At 51.3% G+C, this 19,046-nt stretch overlaps 2 protein-coding genes across 2 annotated transcripts; both read right to left on the bottom strand.

The window, feature by feature from the left end:
• Nucleotides 1-9,146: 9,146 nt before the first annotated feature.
• LOC135577738 (olfactory receptor 14J1-like) lies at nucleotides 9,147-9,698 on the bottom strand (the record flags this gene model as incomplete). The annotated part of the gene is made up of 1 exon (XM_065047859.1): nucleotides 9,147-9,698. A coding segment is annotated over one exon (552 nt), but the record flags the coding sequence as incomplete, so codon positions are not given.
• A 7,831-nt stretch (nucleotides 9,699-17,529) lies between these two features.
• Nucleotides 17,530-18,117, bottom strand: LOC135577737 (olfactory receptor 14J1-like). The gene has a single exon (XM_065047857.1). The coding sequence runs from the start codon at nucleotides 18,115-18,117 to the stop codon at nucleotides 17,530-17,532; it is 588 nt and encodes a 195-aa protein (XP_064903929.1).
• Between the last annotated feature and the right edge of the window lie 929 nt (nucleotides 18,118-19,046).

The following is a 19,046-nucleotide window of genomic DNA, read 5'->3' as shown; positions in this document are numbered from 1 at the left end:
CTATGATTCTATGAAATGCTAGATCAAAAGTCCATGTTTTCATTGTGCAGATGAGTTGTTAACATACACATCATGTGCATGTCCAGTGTGTGCATGTGATGAGATGAACCCAAGTGAGCACAAATGCCATCAGCTATTCCTTGGGGTGCCATAAAAGCCAGTGGGACTAAGATGGTCTTCAGGGGTCTCTTCCAACCTGTGTTATTGTAGGATTCCATGAATCTTTTCCTTGGAGAGCTCTTTCATGTCAGAATAGACAGAGGAAGAAGAGAAAAAAATGAAGAGGCAGAAGCAGAGATGTAAAATGCCCCAGAGTAAATACAGCAGCTCCTCTGAGGAACGTTTCTCCACTCAAACCCTTGATAGGAAATCTATTGGATAAATTTGATGAAAGCAGCTTAGTTTGATCTGCTCACACACTGGACCACAAGGAGGGTGATGGTGGGTACGATGCCATGTGGTCACTTGTGTCTCAGGAACTCATAGTCCAGTAGGAACCAATGGCTGTGGAGGGCACTGTGAGGTCACTTCTGCCTCTGCAGGGGATTGGCCAACAGCAGGAACAGGGCTGGGAAAGGACTGTGAGGTCACACACACGAGACGAGCAATCGGGCCCAATCAGCATGGCTGGATGAAAGGCAGGTCCTGCTTGACCAGCCTGATCTCCTTCTGTGACAAGGTGACCGGCTGAGCAGATGACGGAAAGTCTGTCGTGGGGAGTGAATCCGCCACACGGGCTGTGGGTGTTGTGTCCTTAGACTGCAGTAAAGCCTTTGACACCGTGTCCCACAGCATCTCCTGGAGAAGCTGCAGCTCATGGCCTGGATGGTGTATCTGCGATGGGTAAAGAACTGGCTGGAAGGCATTTTGTCCCCTGGAGCCATTTGTCCCCTTCCTGTTCACCTGGGCATCCCATGAATGCATCACTGCTCTACCCCAGTGTAGACAGGCACAAGGCCTTCTCCTCCTGGACCTCTCACCTCACCTGTGCCACTGGTTTCTACAGCAGCCCCATCCTGGACTGTGGGATGCCCAGAACAGCCCTCGCAAGACAGTTTGACAAAGCCTTTTTTCTCCACCTTCCCCACATCCCTGCTCAATCTCCTCATGTACAGCTCAAGGACCAGAAAGGTTGGGTGCAACTGGAGCTTGGAGAAAAATGGTCAGGAAAGCTTTGAGGTGCACAGAGAGCCCATCAACATGTTGGCAAGCTGCTCTCTTCTGAACAAGCCCAGAAGACCAGCACAGCATTTGCTGTGTCCCAGAAACTTGCCTGGAAGGTTGGGATATGGAGAAAAGGTTTGGTCTGGGAAGGGACAGACAGAAGCTGGTGGAACTGGCTGGTGTGACCGTGAGACATCTCTCCAACACCTCAGAAAAGTCCTGGCTCTCAGGGAGGCTGCATGGTCCTCTGAGAAAGAAAATATCAAAAATGACTTATCATGGAATCATAGAATAATTGTGGTTGGATGAGACCCTTAGGATCATCAAGTCCAACTATAACCTAATTCTGGCAATAAACCATGTCCCTAGAGCATCATGTGTATGTCTTTTGAACACCTTTCAGTGATGGGGACTCCACAACCTCACTGGGCAGTCTGCTCCATTGCTTCAAAACCCTTTCCCTGAAGAATTTCTTCCTAATATCCAATCTAAACCTCCTCGTGTGCAAGTTGAGGCCATTTCCTCTTGTCCTATCACTTGCTACTTGGTAGAAGAGACCAACACCCTCCATGATAAAACCTCCTTTCAGGCAGCTGTAGAGTATAATAAGGTCTCCCCTCAGCCTCTGGTTCTCAAGGCTGAACAGCCCCAGCTCCCTCAACCGCTCCTCGTCAGACTGGTGCTCCAGACCCTTCGCCAGCCTTGTCACCCTCCTCTGAACTCTCTCCAGCACCTCAATGTCTTCCTTGCCATGAGGGGCCTAAAACTGACCCCAGGATTCAAGGTGCAGCCTCACCAGTGCCCAGTACAAAGGGATGATCACTTCTCTAGTCCTGCTAAAGCTCTGATTGAATCAAGGCTTGAACACCTTGGTGTGACCCAGTTGGTGACAGGTTGAACTGCAGACTCCTGAGGTCCTTTCAACCTCAGTTCTCTCATGATCCCATTGTGATGTTGGGCTCTGTTTCAGACTGGAGCAGAGCAGGCGATGATGGGGCAGGATCCACCTGTGCTGTAGGTGACCATCTAAACCAACATCTCAGCCCGTGAACCAGCCAACACCTCAGTGTGACTCGCTCTGGGCAACGTGTGAGGAGTCCTGGGCAGGGAAGGTTCAGAGGGCACGTGGCGCTGTGCAAGACACAACATGATCTTGGCTTCATGCCTGCAGGCCCATCAGATGTCAGTTGATGTCAATGAAAATTAAAATAAGAAGAACTGAAGACAAAGATCCAAAGCAAAGGAACGTGTCAACCTTCTTTTTCTTTCTTTGTTTCTTTCTTTGTTTACTTGTTTCTTTGTTTCTTTCTTTGTTTCTTTGTTTGTTTGTTTCTTTCTTTCTTTCTTTCAATTTATTCATGTATGTATTTATGTATTTATTTATGTATTTAAGTATTTATTTACTTATTTACTTACTTATTTACATACTTATTTATTTACTTATTTACTTAGTTAGTTAGTTACTTACTGATTTATTCATTTATTTACTGATTTACTTATTAACTTATTTATTTATTTACTTACACATTTATTTATCTATCTATCTATCTATCTATCTATCTATCTATTTATTTATTTATTTATTTATTTATTTATTTATTTATTTATTTTAAAGTCTTTGTAGGGGAGTCTCTTTTCTTTGGAAAGGAAAGAATTCTCAAGAACTGGGCATGGGTTTAGGACACAAATGTCTTCAGCTCCAGGGACACAAACACCTGGTGCCAGTGTAGACGCCCCGGGAACCCCTGCCCAGGCTCCACCTGCACTGCAAGGTGCTCTGGTCTCCCCAGGTCCTGTGTGAGAGATGCCAATCCCAGGCCAGCACCTCAGGTACACTGGGCCCCTAAAATGGCCCTGGCTGTTTATGGTGAGACAGCTGATGACTGATGTCTGTCTGGAAACGTCAACTATTTTGCTGTTGCTTTTTTGTTTTGGCATTTTTGTTTGTTTGTTTCGTTGGTTGGTTTGGGTTTTGGTTTTGGTTGTTGTTCTTGGTTGGTTGGTTTGGTTTTTGTTTTGCTTTGGTTTTGTGGGTGTTTTTCTTTATTTTGTTTGGTTTGGTATTTTCTTTGATTTGAGATTTTTGTTTAGTTGTTTTATAACATATCAAAATTTAAAAGAAAAAAGCCAAAAAGTTAATTATGTGGAAGTACACTAAGGGTAGGAGAAGAAATATTGGTCTTCCCCTGTACTTCTATTACCAACACTCTATGATTTCATCTCCCTCGTCATTCAGGAGTTCCCACCTCTCCTGATTAAATGTCCCTGTCCAAGGACAACTTTCCAGCACTGTCTGGACGTTTGCCCTTCCCAGTGCTCTCAGGTTTCTCCTCCACTTGCTCTTTGGTCATTCAGTGGCCTCTCAGCTGTCTGGTTTCTGCTTTGAGCTCAGGGGAGTTACAAACTTGCCCCGTTCTTCAGAGCTCTAATTAACATGGCAGTCAACACGTTCATTGTGTTTATTTCCATCCTCTCCTATCTCTCTGTCTAAACCATTTCTTGTGTGGGTGTCCCTTGTGGATGCTGGACCTCATCAGATCCAGCTTACACACACAGCTGAGGAAAGTGTTTTGCTGTTTATTAAACTGATGTAGGAAAAGTGATGCAATCTCTGGTGGCCAATGAGGGAACCGGCAGACTGGGGGTGGGGGTGAGGAGCCAGGTTGTCCATACAGTGTCCAGCCTCAAGGGACTGTTCTCCTGCCTGTCCAGATGTCTTCAGGAGACCCTCGGGATCAATGTCCAGTGTAGAATGCTGCTGTCACTTCTTCTATACACTGGAAAATGACAGAAAACAAGCTTGAAATAATAAACCTCCTTCATTAAATCTTCTTTGAAACCTTCATCAGCAAGTGTCCCATTGAAACCTCTCCAGTTAGTTCTACATGTCTGGAAGATTTGAATGAAATTAAAGAAAGAAGCATTGCTCGTTAGGTCTTTCTGTGTTTTAATGAGCCCCGTGGCGTATTTGGTGCTGAGTCCATGAACCTCAGATACCAAGGACAGGCTGAAGAATCTGCTCAAGAGTCCAAGTCAGAACAAACTCCAAAGTACCTTGAAGCATTAATGGCCCCACTGAGGGCTATTACTGACAAAGCCTCCCCAGGGACTCGTTAGAGCAGATAATTGGAGGCTGTGATTGCATCAGGCAAAGGCAAAGTGCAGCAGCTCTGATGCTGAGAAAGCCCTTGGTTTGTCTGATGAAGGACAATGGCCAAGCCTTGAGCCCCTGCCCCTGGGAAGGGAGATCCTGTCCCTCACAGGTGGCTCAGGTTCTTCCTGGGGCTGTGGGGAGCGCGATGCCCAGTGCAGGGCAATGGTGTGACACCTCCTGGCCTGCATGGGGGTGCAAGGAAGCAATGGGGAGCCATGGCCATGATAATGACGTGTCTCTTCTTAGGCCTCGGTGGCAGAGACATCAGCCATAGCCAAGGGGACAAAGACCTTGGCTCTTGCAGGGACATCCAGTGTCACCCTTGGCCATCTCCACCACAGTCCATCCGACACTGTCCCAGGCCTGTGGCTGTTTCCCCACAGGCTGCAGACACCCCATGCGCTTCCCCACCTTGTTCTCAGCCCACTGTGTCCCCACCTGTGCTGCTGTCTCTCCATCCACACCAGGTCTTCCTGGAAACACAAAGTCATGGCTGATCCAGAGTCCCTCTGAATGACCACAGCACTGCGCTCAGAATGACATTTCTTTATCCTGATCTCCACTCTGGACATCCAGAGCTGCAGTTTCTGATCATTTTCCTTTCTCATGCTGTTACCTCTACCAAAAATAGTAGAATAAAATAAAATAAAAGGTGTCATCTTGGAAAGTGATTTTCAAGATTTCTGAAGCTACTACTGCCCTTTCTTGTCATGGGTTTACCACAGCCACCAACTAAGACCATGAGAGCTGCTCACATCCTGCTCCCAGTCCCCAGTTGGGATAAGGGAGAGAAGTGAATGGGAAGGGATAAACTTGTGGGTTTAGACAAAAAAATTAATAAGACAATAAAAAGAATACATTACTATTAATAATATACTTGTACTAAGATATACGTAAAGTAAAATATATGACACTCAGTGCCATATTCCACAGAAATCCCATTGTGCTGAAGGAGCAGCCCAAAAGAAGAGAGCACCCTGGTCCTGAACAGCTGATCCCAGCAAGAGAAAGTACAAGTTCAAAAGGCAGAGAGGCCCAAGGGCCAATTGAAAAACCGCAAAACATCGTAAAACTGAACTAACGCTGAACTCCCAATAGAATGGAACTTCCGAACAGAGCTAAGCAAAGTAGCCGGAAAACCAAAAATAACGGGCTGGAAAAGGCATCTCCAGCTTTATACTGAGCATGATGCTAATGGTAGAGAATAGCTTGTTGATTGTCCTGTCTGTGCCCTCTCCTGCCAATTTGCACCTGCAGCTGGACTCCAGAGAAGTCCTTGTTTTCTGTGACAATAGTTAAGGTAAATTAAATAAAAATAGATAAATAGTCACACAGAGCAGCCAGTCCTGCAGAAGGGAGCACCTTTGTCCTGAACAGCCCATGCAGGCAAGAGAGAGCAAAAGGGCAACAGGCAGAAAGGCCCAAAGGCCAATGGCAAAATGGCAGAACGGCAAAAGGCTGAATGGACATCAAACTCCTGACAGAATGAAACTTCCGAATGGAACTGACCAAACCAGCTGGAAAACCCAAAGTAACGGATGTAACAAGCCCTAAAAGCCAGCTCCAGCTTTAGACTGAGCATGGCGCTAATCATAGGGAATGTTTCATTGATCAGCATGCATGTCAATCCAGGTGCTGTCCTGTCTGTGTCTTCTCCTGCCAATCTGCATCTGCAGCTGGATGGTCAAAAAAAGTCCTTGGTTTCCCTGACAACAGCCGAGAACTCAGTGAGTTCTGACATTCCTTTCATAGCAAATGGCAAACACTGTAAAGCTGCTAAAAGACAAAATGAACTCTATCCCAGGGAAGAAACAACATTATCTTATTATTCTCATAGTAAATCTAAACAAAATACTGTACTGGCTGTGAAGGAGAGAGGTTCAAAATGCATGAAGAAAATTAACCCAATTTCAGTAAAACCAGCACATTTCCTCAGGCTCCCCTTCACCAGGCTAAAGCAGTTTGGGTCTCTCAACATCTCCACACATGACCCAGACTTTCTCTGGCCACACGACAGCTCCTCCAGAATGGGGAACCTCTCACTGGGACACACGGCTCCAGATGTGACCACACCAGTGCTGAGTCACGATGGGCAATAACTGCCCTTGTCTGGGTGGCCACGCTCCTCCCAGTGCAGCCCAATGTGCTCATGGGCATGTTCCTGTTTAGCACCACTGAGATTTGGCTGAACATCCAGGCTCAGAGGGTTGTGACCAGTGGCACAAAGCCCAGCAGGAGGTACCATGAGGAGCACTGAAGGACACCATATCCCCACCCAACATCTCCTCCCCTCTTGGGTCCCTGGAACCACCTCAGTGACAAGGGAAAGAGCACTGCCTGTATGGGTGGAGGAGATGGGGTCTGGAATGAGGGTCCAGGGGCAGTTTCTCCTGGTTGTTTATGCAGTAACAAGCTGGGCTGGGGGGGGATGGTCTCCAGTTTCCTGCACACTGCCTTTTCTGGTGGAGATCACAGAGGCTGCCAGTCCTTTAGAGGACCCAGGACAGGCCTTGTCCTTCCTCTGGTCACAGCTGGACCTCAGTTCTCCAGCTCAGCCCCAGCTCAGGAACCTTGTCTAGGGATGACTTTTGGGGTAAGGTTGACAAGAGGAGTGCATAAGTTTGTCTCAAGGACATGTGATGAGCACCAGGACTGAAGTACCAGAGCAAAATGGTGTGGCTTCTGGGTGAATACTTTCTGCAGTGCAGGTCCGGACACAGGGTCCCAGACTTACTTTCCATGCCACCCCTTAGGAGGGAAAATGCACTAAGAGATGGCATGTGGGGGACACCAATCCTTCTCCAGCTACTTCCCAGGCCTGGTGAAGCACCAGGACAGCAAGGACTTCTGGCCCTGCACCCTTAACTCTGGGTGTTATCTTGGGGCAGCTGAACAACAGCATTTTTCTCTCCAAGGCAATTTCCAGCCCAGGTCAGCTCCTGTCTCATCTCCCCCATCCCTCCTCTGATCTGCTCTGGTGCTCCTGGCCCCATCCTGTGCTCCCCACAGGGCCCCATCCTGGCACTGATGCTCAGCAGAGCAGGTTGGCTGCAGGACCATGGGGTGACTGCACACTGGTTGTGCTGCTCAGTGAGGGACACAGATGCAACTGGCTGGGCTGCACTGTCACTGAGCTCTTTCCTGAGGGTCTAAAGCTCTGGAATGGGTCCAGAGCGTTTCTTGTGACTCACTGGGTTTTCCACTCATTTGGGTTCAGCAATCCCTTCCTTGTCCTTCAGGTGCCTGGAGATTGGTGCAGGAAGACATGGACTTAACCCTTCCCAGGGACAGAGGTAGGCTGATCAGCCCGTAATTCTTCAAATCCTCCTTCAGGCCCTTCTTGAAGATGGGTTTGACATCTTCCTTCCCCAAGGACCTCAGAATTTCTCTGATTTTGCTGTCACTTTTGAAAGCACAATCCAGAATCACGGGCAAGGGTGATGTAGCAGACAGGAGCGTTTGCAATGAGTCGTCCCAGCAGCTGAGATGAATCTCACTGGGCCACTGGGGATTGTTCCTGGAGTCACACACAGAAATGCCAGAAGTCCATCAGAGCCAGTCTCAGGAATCCTTATGCATCCAGGGATGCTCAGAGACAGAGGCTGTCCCTTTTACACAGAGGCAGGAATCACAGTGTCTGTCTGGCCTCCTGTTGCCACTCCCAAACAATGGGAGACAGCTCAGCCCTGTGGTGGGTCCCCCTGCTCTGCACCCGTCTGAGATGTCCCACATCATGAGGAATGGACACAGGGACCTCAGTTCAAGGAAGAAGATCCCAGTGGGTAGTTTCCCATGGGCTGTTACTCCCATCGTGAAGTGACCTTGAGACACTGTCTGTCCCACAGACCTTCATGGAACCCCCAGGAATAGCTGATGTTGTTAGTGTTCACCTGGATTCATCTCATCTCACATCCATGATGTGCGTGCTCACATCTCATCAGAACAATGCAGACATGGACTTCTGAGCTACTCATTCCGTGTCCCTCCGTGGAGGGAAGAGCAACCTATGTGAGTGCGGGAGAGAGGCCAGAGCTAGAAATGGTGGTTGTGAGGGGCCCGTCCATGACGATGCCCTGGGGCAGCTTCCCTGGGGTGTCCAGTGCACAGGGGCACAGCCCAGCCCCTGCTCTGCTGGTCCTGCAGGTCTCTGGCAGGAGCCTGGCTGTGAGAGGACACTGCTGAGTGCCAGCCCTGCACACACACACTGTTCAGCTGTACCCTGGTGTCTGAATCTGTGGGACACTTTTGTACTCATATGCTTGAAGACATAAACCGTCATGTACTGCCCATAGGAGATCACCTTTCTATCTGGAAAGGCTGTTGTGAGGCCAGCTCTGTCACAGCAGTGCCCATTGCCTGTCCCTGCCTGCGCTCACAGCACTGACACACGGCAGGACGGTGGCCAAGCTGCCAGAGCACTCAGGCCTTGCACCAACACCAGGGATGAGAAGGAGAGTGTGGGAGTGGAACCAGAACAGCTCTGGAAGAACAAGCGCTGCTGCTCCCTGGCAGGGCTGCCAGGATGGACTCTTTTCCTCCTCCCATGAACACAAGAACTGTCCCTGCAGTTCCATAAGACTTTTCAGGAAGGATATAGTGAAAAACAAGTCACTAAAGAACCCTTTATTTTGTTTAGAGACAAGGAGAGCACGGCTCCTCATTTACACAGCCAGTGGTTATAAAAGAAAAGCAGACAGTGAATTAAGAAATGGGATGACAACAACATTATCACAATAGAAAAACTACCAACAACAACAGAAAATCCAGATGACAGGCTGGGCCTGTAATTAGTTACTCTAAAACTCCTACGTAGAAGCAGATGGGTAGTTTAATACTTCAGGAAATTGTAAGATATGAGTTTCCACAAGGCATCCTTGAGCTCCCTGTTCCTCATGCTGTAGATGAGGGGGTTCACTGCTGGAGGAACCACTGAGTACAGAACAGACACAACCAGATCCAGGGATGGGGAGGAGATGGAGGGGGGCTTCAGGTGGGCAAATATGGCAGTGCTGACAAACAGGGAGACCACGGCCAGGTGAGGGAGGCAGGTGGAAAAGGCTTTGTGCCGTCCCTGCTCAGAGGGGATCCTCAGCACGGCCCTCAAGATCTGCACATAGGACACCACAATGAGCACAAAACACATGAAAAATAAACACACGTTGACCACAATAAGCCCAAGTTCCCTGAGGTAGGAGTGTGAGCAGGAGAGCTTGAGGATCTGGGGGATTTCACAGAAGAACTGGCCCAGGGCATTGCCCTTGCACAGGGGCAGTGAAAATGTATTGGCCGTGTGCAGCAGAGAATAGAGAAACCCAGTGGCCCAGGCAGCTGCTGCCATGTGGACACAAGCTCTGCTGCCCAGGAGGGTCCCGTAGTGCAGGGGTTTGCAGATGGCAACGTAGCGGTCGTACGACATGATGGTGAGAAGATAAAACTCTGCTGAAGCTAGACAAACAGAAAGAGCTGTGCAGCACATCCTGCATAGGAAATGTCCCTGGAATCCCACAGAGAGTTGGCCATGGACTTGGGGACAATGGTGGAGATGGAGCCCAGGTCGAGGAGGGCGAGGTTGAGCAGGAAGAAGTACATGGGGGTGTGGAGGTGCTGGTCCCAGGCTATGGTGGTGATGATGAGGCCGTTGCCCAGGAGGGCAGCCAGGTAGATGCCCAGGAAGAGCCAGAAGTGCACGAGCTGCAGCTCCCGTGTGTCTGTGAACGGCAGGAGGAGGAACTGGGTGATGGAGCTGCTGTTGGACATTGGCTGCCTGTGGGCATTAGGACCTGTGCAAGGAGGAAAAGGCAGTGACAAGTTAGAAGGACTTCTCTGAGGAAAGTAAACATGCTGTTTCTCAATGAAAACCTCTTCCCTGATAGAAGGATGTTTCAGCTCATTCTCTCTTTCTACCAGCTGAGAAAAACAGCTCATCACAGTTTAAAATGCAGCTTGGGCATCTGGTTTTCATGAACGCATGTCTGGGGCAACAGCCCCTGAGTTGGTATCAGAAAAAGAAGTGACCCACACTCCCACCCCAACCCCAGAGAGCAAGAGCACCAGGGACAGGTGGAGAAACAGGGAAGGACACTGCAGTGCTACCAGTAAATAAAGCAAGGACAGAAAGGCAGACGGGCATGCTGTGGAACCTTCTCCTGAACCGGCTGTGCTGCTGCCACTCACATGACACTGGAGAGCAAGTACTTTTAGCACCTTTTTTGAGTACCCCGTTCCAGGAACCCTTCACCTGGAGGTCCAGCTGCTGAGGTGGAGACTCGTGACCTGGACCCCATGGCTTTGGGGCAGAGGGTCTGCTGGGGAGGAGAGGAGACCAGGGGTTGCACTGGGAAATGTGTCTGCACTGCAGGGGATTGCAGGGGGATTCCTAAATCCCATCCCTGGCATATCTGGTAGGAGCTCCTTCTCCCTGCCCATGTCTGTGCTGCCTGCAGCTGTGTCTCTGTCCCTGGTCTGCTCCCTGTCAGTGTCACAGACCCCGTCCCACCCGCTGTGTGCTCAGCTCTGTCCTGCTCACACCTCCTGGCACTGCCCAGGGGCAGCTCTGTGTGTGCAGGGGCTCAGGAGCAGCTCAGACCAGTCCTAACGAGAACTGGGGTCTCAGTGTCTTCTTCAAAGAGAGAAATAAATCCCCATCTCCCACTGCACACCCAGACGAGCAAGAGTGAAAAACTGAAAGCACAGACTCCTTCACTTGCAGCTGTTCCTGTGTTGATGTTGTTGTTCAAAAGGACCCTCTGCCATGTCTGTGGTGGGATCTGGAGCTCTGAGCAGCCCTGACCCACATAGCCCCCTTCAACCCCACAAGCTCCCTGCCTGCCCTGCCGGGGGTCGCTCCTTCCACCCACAGCTGCTGCCATGGGATCTCCCGGGCAGGCTGAGCGCTGACCCTGGCAGGCGGCAGAGTCCCTGCCCGGCACAGCCCTGGGGTGCAGGGACCCTGCTCTGCAGGACAGCCCTGGGCACCCCTGGGTGCTCACCCGGCTTCACAGCTGTTCAACATGGCCTGACAAGAGCCCCGTCCTCACAGATCCCACAAGCTGTGCCTGTGCCAGTTTCAGGAGATGCCTCCAGGAGCTACAGCTGCACTGCCCTGCACCCAGAGACTTACCATGGCAAGGGCTGCAAAGGTTTCTCCTCCAGTGAGCTCTCAGTCATCCTCCCAGTGCTGACCACCTTTAATCTCTCTCTGCCTTGCTCGTCTCCTGAGATCCCCAGGCAGAGCCCTCAGCCCTGCTGCGTGTGCAGAGGAGCTGCTCCTGGGCAGAGCTGTCTCTCTGCAGCGCTGCCGCTGCCATGAGCTCCCTGTGTCCCAGGAGCCCAGCCCAGCTCAGCAGAACAGGAGCAGCCCAAGGCGCTTTAATGACCCCTCTGGTGGGTTTGGTGCTGAGTCCATGGACCTCAGACCCTGAGGGGAAGCTGAAGAAACTTCTCAAGAAGTCAAAGTCAGATGGAAACTCCAAAGTTTCTTGTAGCGTTAACGGGTCACACTGAGGGACACAACTGAGAAACTGTTCCTAGGATCTGGTTAGAGAAGAAAACTGGAGGCAGAATGACAGGTCAGGAAAAGCAAGGTGAAGTTCTCTCTGATAACCAGTAAACCTGGATGTGTTTCATTAACCAAAGGGCCAAACTCTGATCCCCAGCCCTAGGAAGACAGATCCTGTCCCTCCCACGTTGCCCAGGGCCCTTCCTGGGACAGTGTGATGTGGGGCTGTGCAAGGCCAAGGGCAGGACTATGGTCCCACCCCTCCCAGGTTCCTGGCTGGGGACAAGGAGGCCATGAGGCCCCTGTGCTGCAAGGACAAGGTGTCTCCTCACAGGCATCAGAGGTGCAGACAACAGCCAGAGCCAAGGGGAGAAGGAGCTCATGTCTGGTGGGGCTTTCAGCCTCTTTACATCCCTTGATCATCTCCACGACAGCCTGTCCTGTGCTGTGGCATCCCCTGCACCTCTGTCCCTGCAGGCTGGAGACATCCCCCCTGCTGCCCCACCTTGCTCCTGTCTGAGCATCTTCCTTCCTTTGCTGAGATCTCTCCATCCTCCCCAGCTGGTCCTTGAAGCACAAAGCCTTGGGCTGATGCAGACTCCCTCTGCTGACCTGCTCCCCCACAGCACTGCCCTTCCATCACATTCCTTTCTGCTCATGTCCAGCCTGGACCTCCCCAGCTGCACTTTGGGCCATTATTTCTTTCTCAAGCACTTTCCCCCTATGCAGAAAACCTCCACCACCTCTGAAACCGCCCTTCAAGCACTCTCAGGCTACTCCTGCACTGCTGCAGCCTCCCCAGTGCTGCTGGGCCAAAGCAGCCCAGGTCCCTCAGCACCCCACACCATGTGCACAAGGTGCTGAACCTGCCTTGGCACAGCCCTGCACTCTGCAGTTCCTCCCTGCTGCTCCAAACTGGGAAGCCGCACACTGGCACACACCCGTGTGTGTGGGTCACACCAGTGCTGAACCGAATGGGATGAGAACTGCAGGTGTCTGGGTCCCCACGCTCCTCCTCATGCAGCCCCGTGTGCAGCTGCCTTGTTCATGGTGAGCGTGCACCACGGGCTGGTGTGGGGACCTTGTAGTGCCCAGGCCCTTCTCCTCAGGGTCACTGCTCAGCGTGTCAGGTCCTGCTCTGTCCTGATGGATGGGGTTGTTCTCCTGCCCCGATACAGAACTGGTCACTTCCCTTTTTAAATCTTTAGAGTTTTTGATGGGTGAACACCAGATTTTCTCAAGGTCTGCACTCTCCCTTGACTGAAGCTCCATTTGTTCAGCTCATAATGTTTGCATGCAGACGGCTTATCCTGATAAGGGTGTCTCTCCCAAGATACCAGGATGTGGAGTTGAAGGGCACTACAAATACCATCTTCTGGAGAAACTGTGGGGCCTTGGGCGTCTGATACTCATAATATCAGAGGTCTGGACTTTGAAGTTTCCCTTCATATGAGAGACCAGCAGGAATGCGTGGAGCTCTGCCTGGGGACAGACAATGTCAGCTGAAGGTTGAGGAGTCAGCATGAGAGGGGAGAACAACATGGGCAATGTTGTGGTGATTGAACATCAGGTACAGACTCACTGATGAGGAAGAGGAATGAGATGAGGACTCCTTCAGACAAATGAAAGAAGCCTCATGTTTCCAGGGCCATGTCCTCATGGCAGACCTGAGATATCCCAATATCTGCAAGGTACCAGCCATCCAGGAGGGTTTGGAGCTCATTGACAACATTTCCTGACACAGGTGACTGAGGAGTCAGTGGGGGGAGGTGCCCTGTGGGACTTCACACTTACAAACCAGAAAGAGTTGGTCAGGATGGAACAGTCAGGGATGGAAAGTGGAGCTGAGGCTCCTGGGAGATGAGAACAAGGCCAAGAGCAGGATTTCAGGAGAGCAAGCTTTGGCCTGCTGAGGGACCTGCTTGGGTCCTATGGGATATGACCTTGGTGTCTGCAGAGCTTTTCTCTCCCACCTCCTCCCTCCTCCCTCCCACCTGCTGTTGTGCAGCGTTTTTTACCCTTTCTCAAATACAATATCCCAGAGGTGCTTCCAGCATCACTGAGTGGCTCAGATTTGGCAAGGACTGGGTCCATCTTGGAGCAGCTGAAATCGGCTCTGTCTGACGTCCGTCAAACTCCTGTTGTCTTCCCAGAGAGGTGACAACTCTAGCACAGCCACACTCACCTCCTGTTCCAAGACTTTGCCATGTAAGCCCAGTACAGGGTGACCACATGTTGTGTGCCACAAATTACTTGATCATGGAGAAGAAATGGATCTTCTGTCAGCAACTCGAGCAACTCACCAGTCAATGAGTACTATCCTATGGGGAACTGTAATTGCCCTGACATTCACTGGTCAGGCAAAGCTGCAGCTGCCAACAGTCCAGAGGATCTTGGGCCAACTGCTCAACATGTCTGCCTGATGGGCCAACAAGGGTGATGCTCGCCTGGATCTGGAACTGGGAAACAAGGAATAGCTGGTGAGGGATGTGAACATCAGTGTCCACCTTGGCTGTCGTGAGCAGGACACAGAGGGGTCCCAGGCACCAGAGGGGAGGGAGGAAGGCCAGCAGCAGAGCACAGGCTGGTGGGCTCCAGAGGAGAAGACTTGGACATACTGGGGGATGGTGGGCAAAGTGTTGACATGGAAGTAGATCTGAAGGGTGAAGGAGCTCAGGAAATTTGATAATCCTTACAGGACATCCTGCTCCAAGCACAAGAATGATCTCTCCAAGTACCCCTGAACAGAAGCATTTATCTTGTGAGGCTGCTCCTCTGAACTGATGGAGCTCCAGGGCAAAAGGCAGCACACAGGAGGTGGGAGCAGGGGAAGCTGTAAAGGTGGAATTTAGAAACCTTGTCTATGGATGTGGGGATGATGTCAAAGCTGCCCTGGACTTGGTACCTGCACAGGAATGGCAGCAAGATGAGCTGACAGAGCTTCACTTGCAGTAAGAGAATAGACAGGGTGAATGTGGGCCTGCTGCTGAACTTCATAAGAGTAGAATCAGACGGGACTGAGGTTCTTCATGGCTTCTTTGCCTCCATCTTCACCAGCAAGGTCTCCTGGGCCTTTGTTCCTGAAGGCAGGAGTCTGGAGAACACCCAGCAGTGGATGGGGCTCAAGTCAGGGGTGACCTGAGCAAACTCAGACACCGTTACAGAACAGGAGATGGGTCACTTGACCAGCTCCCTGAACACAAGTATCGCTGTGCTGTGGCACCTGAGATTGCCAGGAACACCCACCTCTTGGTCCAGAGGAGTGTGACTCCTCTTGAGGTGTCCTGGCCTGTCTCCTCACTCACATGGTGATTTAGGCACCCACTTTTCTGACATATTCAGTCTTTATCAGGAGATGCAACACATTAATATGAACTGGAGGCTGCTGATGCATATCCCCACCCAACATCTCCTCCCCTCTTGGGTCCCTGGAACCACCTCAGTGACAAGGGGAAGAGCACTGCTTGTATGGGTGGAGGAGATGGGGTCTGGAATGAGGGTCCACGGGCAGTTTCTCCTGGTTGTTCATGCAGCAGCAAGCTGGGTTGGATATTTGGAGAGAGGAACTCTTCCTAAGGGCCTCCAATGGGCATGGGGATTGTCTCCAGTTTCCTGCACGCCGCTTTTTCTGGTGGAGATCACAGAGGCTGCCAGCCCTTTAGAGGACCCAGGACAGGCCTTATCCTTCCTGTGGTCATAGCTGGACCCCACTTCTCCAGCTCAGCCCCAGCTCAGGAGCCTTGTCCTGTGGTGACTTCTCGGCTAAGGTTGACAAGATGGGTGCATAAGTTTGTCTTAAGGACATGTGATGAGCACCAGGACTGAAGTACCAGAGCATAAGGACCGGCATTTTTCTCTCTCTGGTGCTCCTGGCCCCATCCTGTGCTCCCCACAGGGCCCCAGCCTGACACTGATGCTCTGCAGAGCAGGTTGGCTGCAGAACCATGGGGTGACTGCACACTGGTTGTGCTGCTCAGTGAGGGACACAGATGCAACTGGATGGGCTGCACTGTCACTGAGCTCTTTCCTGGGGCCCTAAAGCTCTGGAATGGGTCCAGAGCATTTCTTGGGACTCAGTGGGTTTTCCGCTCATTTCGGTTCAGCAATGCCTTCCTTGTCCTTCAGGTTCCCGGAAACTGGTGCAGGAAGATGCCACCTATCCCCTTCCCAGGGGCAGAGGTAGGCTGACCAGCCCTTAATTCTTCAAATCCTTCTTCAGGCCGTTCTTGAAGATGGGCTTGACATCTTCCTTTCCCAAGGACCTCAGAACTTCTCTGATTCTGCTGTCACTTTTGAAAACACAATCCAGAATCATGGGCAAGGGTGATGTAGCAGACAGGAGCACTTGCAATGAGCCATCCCAGCAGCTGAGATGAATCTCACTGGGCCACTGGAGTTGTTCCTGGAGTCACACACAGAAATGCCAGGGTTCCATCAGAGCCAGTCTCAGGAATTCTTATGCACCCAGGGATGCTCAGAGACAGAGTCTTTCCCTTTTACACAGAAGCAGGAGTCACAGTGTCTGTCTGGCCTCCTGTTGCCACTCCCAAACGATGGGAGACACCTCAGCCCTGTGGTGGGTCACCCTGCTCTGCACCCATCTGAGATGTCCCACATCATGAGGAATGGACACGGGGACCTCAGTTCAAGGAAGAAGATCCCAGTGGGTGGTTTCCCATGGGCTGTTACTCCCATCGTGAAGTGACCTTGAGACACTGTCTGTCCCACAGACCTTCATGGAACCCCCAGGAATAGCTGATGTTGTTAGTGTTCACCTGGATTCATCTCATCTCACATCCATGATGTGCATGCTCACATCTCATCAGAACAATGCAGACATGGACTTCTGAGCTACTCATTCCGTGTCCCTCCGTGGAGGGAAGAGCACCCTATGTGAATGGGGGAGAGAGGCCAGAGCTAGAAATGGTGGTTGTGAGGGGCCAGTCCATGACGATGCCCTGGGGCAGCTTCCCTGGGGTGTCCAGTGCACAGGGGCACAGCCCAGCCCCTGCTCTGCTGGTCCTGCAGGTCTCTGGCAGGAGCCTGGCTGTGAGAGGACACTGCTGAGTGCCAGCCCTGCACACACACACTGTTCAGCTGTACCCTGGTGTCTGAATCTGTGGGACACTTTTGTACTCATATGCTTGAAGACATAAACCGTCATGTACTGCCCATAGGAGATCACCTTTCTATCTGGAAAGGCTGTTCTGGGTCCAGCTCTGTCACAGCAGTGCCCATTGCCTGTCCCTGCCTGCGCTCACAGCACTGACACACAGCAGGACGGTGACCAAGCTGCCAGAGCACTCAGGCCTTGCACCAACACCAGGGATGAGAAGGAGAGTGTGGGAGTGGAACCAGAACAGCTCTGGAAGAACAAGCGCTGCTGCTCCCTGGCAGGGCTGCCAGGATGGACTCTTTTCCTCCTCCCATGAACACAAGAACTGTCCCTGCAGTTCCATAAGACTTTTCAGGAAGGATATAGTGAAAAACAAGTCACTAAAGAACCCTTTATTTTGTTTAGAGACAAGGAGAGCACGGCTCCTCATTTACACAGCCAGTGGTTATAAAAGAAAAGCAGACAGTGAATTAAGAAATGGGATGACAACAACATTATCACAATAGAAAAACTACCAACAACAACAGAAAATCCAGATGACAGGCTGGGCCTGTAATTAGTTACTCTAAAACTCCTACGTAGAAGCAGATGGGTAGTTTAATACTTCAGGAAATTGTAAGATATGAGTTTCCACAAGGCATCCTTGAGCTCCTGGTTCCTCATGCTGTAGATGAGGGGGTTCACTGCTGGAGGAACCACTGAGTACAGAACAGACACAACCAGATCCAGGGATGGGGAGGAGATGGAGGGGGGCTTCAGGTGGGCAAATATGGCAGTGCTGACAAACAGGGAGACCACGGCCAGGTGAGGGAGGCAGGTGGAAAAGGCTTTGTGCCGTCCCTGCTCAGAGGGGATCCTCAGCACGGCCCTCAAGATCTGCACATAGGACACCACAATGAGCACAAAACACATGAAAAATAAACACACGTTGACCACAATAAGCCCAAGTTCCCTGAGGTAGGAGTGTGAGCAGGAGAGCTTGAGGATCTGGGGGATTTCACAGAAGAACTGGCCCAGGGCATTGCCCTTGCACAGGGGCAGTGAAAATGTATTGGCCGTGTGCAGCAGAGCATTGAGAAACCCAGTGGCCCAGGCAGCTGCTGCCATGTGGACACAAGCTCTGCTGCCCAGGAGGGTCCCGTAGTGCAGGGGTTTGCAGATGGCAACGTAGCGGTCGTACGACATGACCGTGAGAAGATAAAACTCTGCTGAAGCTAAAAAGACAAACAGAAAGATCTGTGCAGCACATCCTGCATAGGAAATGTCACTGGAATCCCACAGAGAGTTGGCCATGGACTTGGGGACAATGGTGGAGATGGAGCCCAGGTCGAGGAGGGCGAGGTTGAGCAGGAAGAAGTACATGGGGGTGTGGAGGTGCTGGTCCCAGGCTATGGTGGTGATGATGAGGCCGTTGCCCAGGAGGGCAGCCAGGTAGATGCCCAGGAAGAGCCAGAAGTGCAAGAGCTGCAGCTCCCGTGTGTCTGTGAACGGCAGGAGGAGGAACTGGGTGATGGAGCTGCTGTTGGACATTGGCTGCCTGTGGGCATGAGGACCTGTGCAAGGAGAAAAGACAGTGACAAGTTAGAGGGACTTCTCTGAGGAAAGTAAACATGCTGTTTCGCAATGAAAACCTCTTCCCTGATAGAAGGATGTTTCATCTCATTCTCTCTTTCTACCAGCTGAGAAAAAAGCTCATCACAGTTTAAAATGCAGCTTGGGCATCTGGTTTCCATGGACGCAAGTCTGGGGCAAGAGCCCCTGGGTTGGTATCAGAACAAGAAGTGACCCACACTCCCACCCCAACCCCAGAGAGCAAGAGCACCAGGGACAGGTGGAGAAACAGGGAAGAACACTGCAGTGCTACCAGAAAATAAAGCAAGGACAGAAAGGCAGACGGGCATGCTGTGGAACATTCTCCTGACCCGACTGTGCTGCTGCCACTCACATAATGACACTGTAGAGCAAGTACTTTTAGCACCTTTTTTGAGTACCACGTTCCAGGAACCCTTCACCTGGAGGTCCAGCTGCTGAGGTGGAGACTCGTGACCTGGACCCCATGGCTTTGGGGCAGAGGGTCTGCTGGGGAGGAGAGGAGACCAGGGGTTGCACTGGGA

This window comes from Columba livia, unplaced genomic scaffold (genome assembly GCF_036013475.1).
Source record: "Columba livia isolate bColLiv1 breed racing homer unplaced genomic scaffold, bColLiv1.pat.W.v2 Scaffold_135, whole genome shotgun sequence".
Taxonomy (NCBI): Eukaryota; Metazoa; Chordata; class Aves; order Columbiformes; family Columbidae; genus Columba; species Columba livia.
This window is presented reverse-complemented; position numbering and strand designations above follow the sequence as displayed.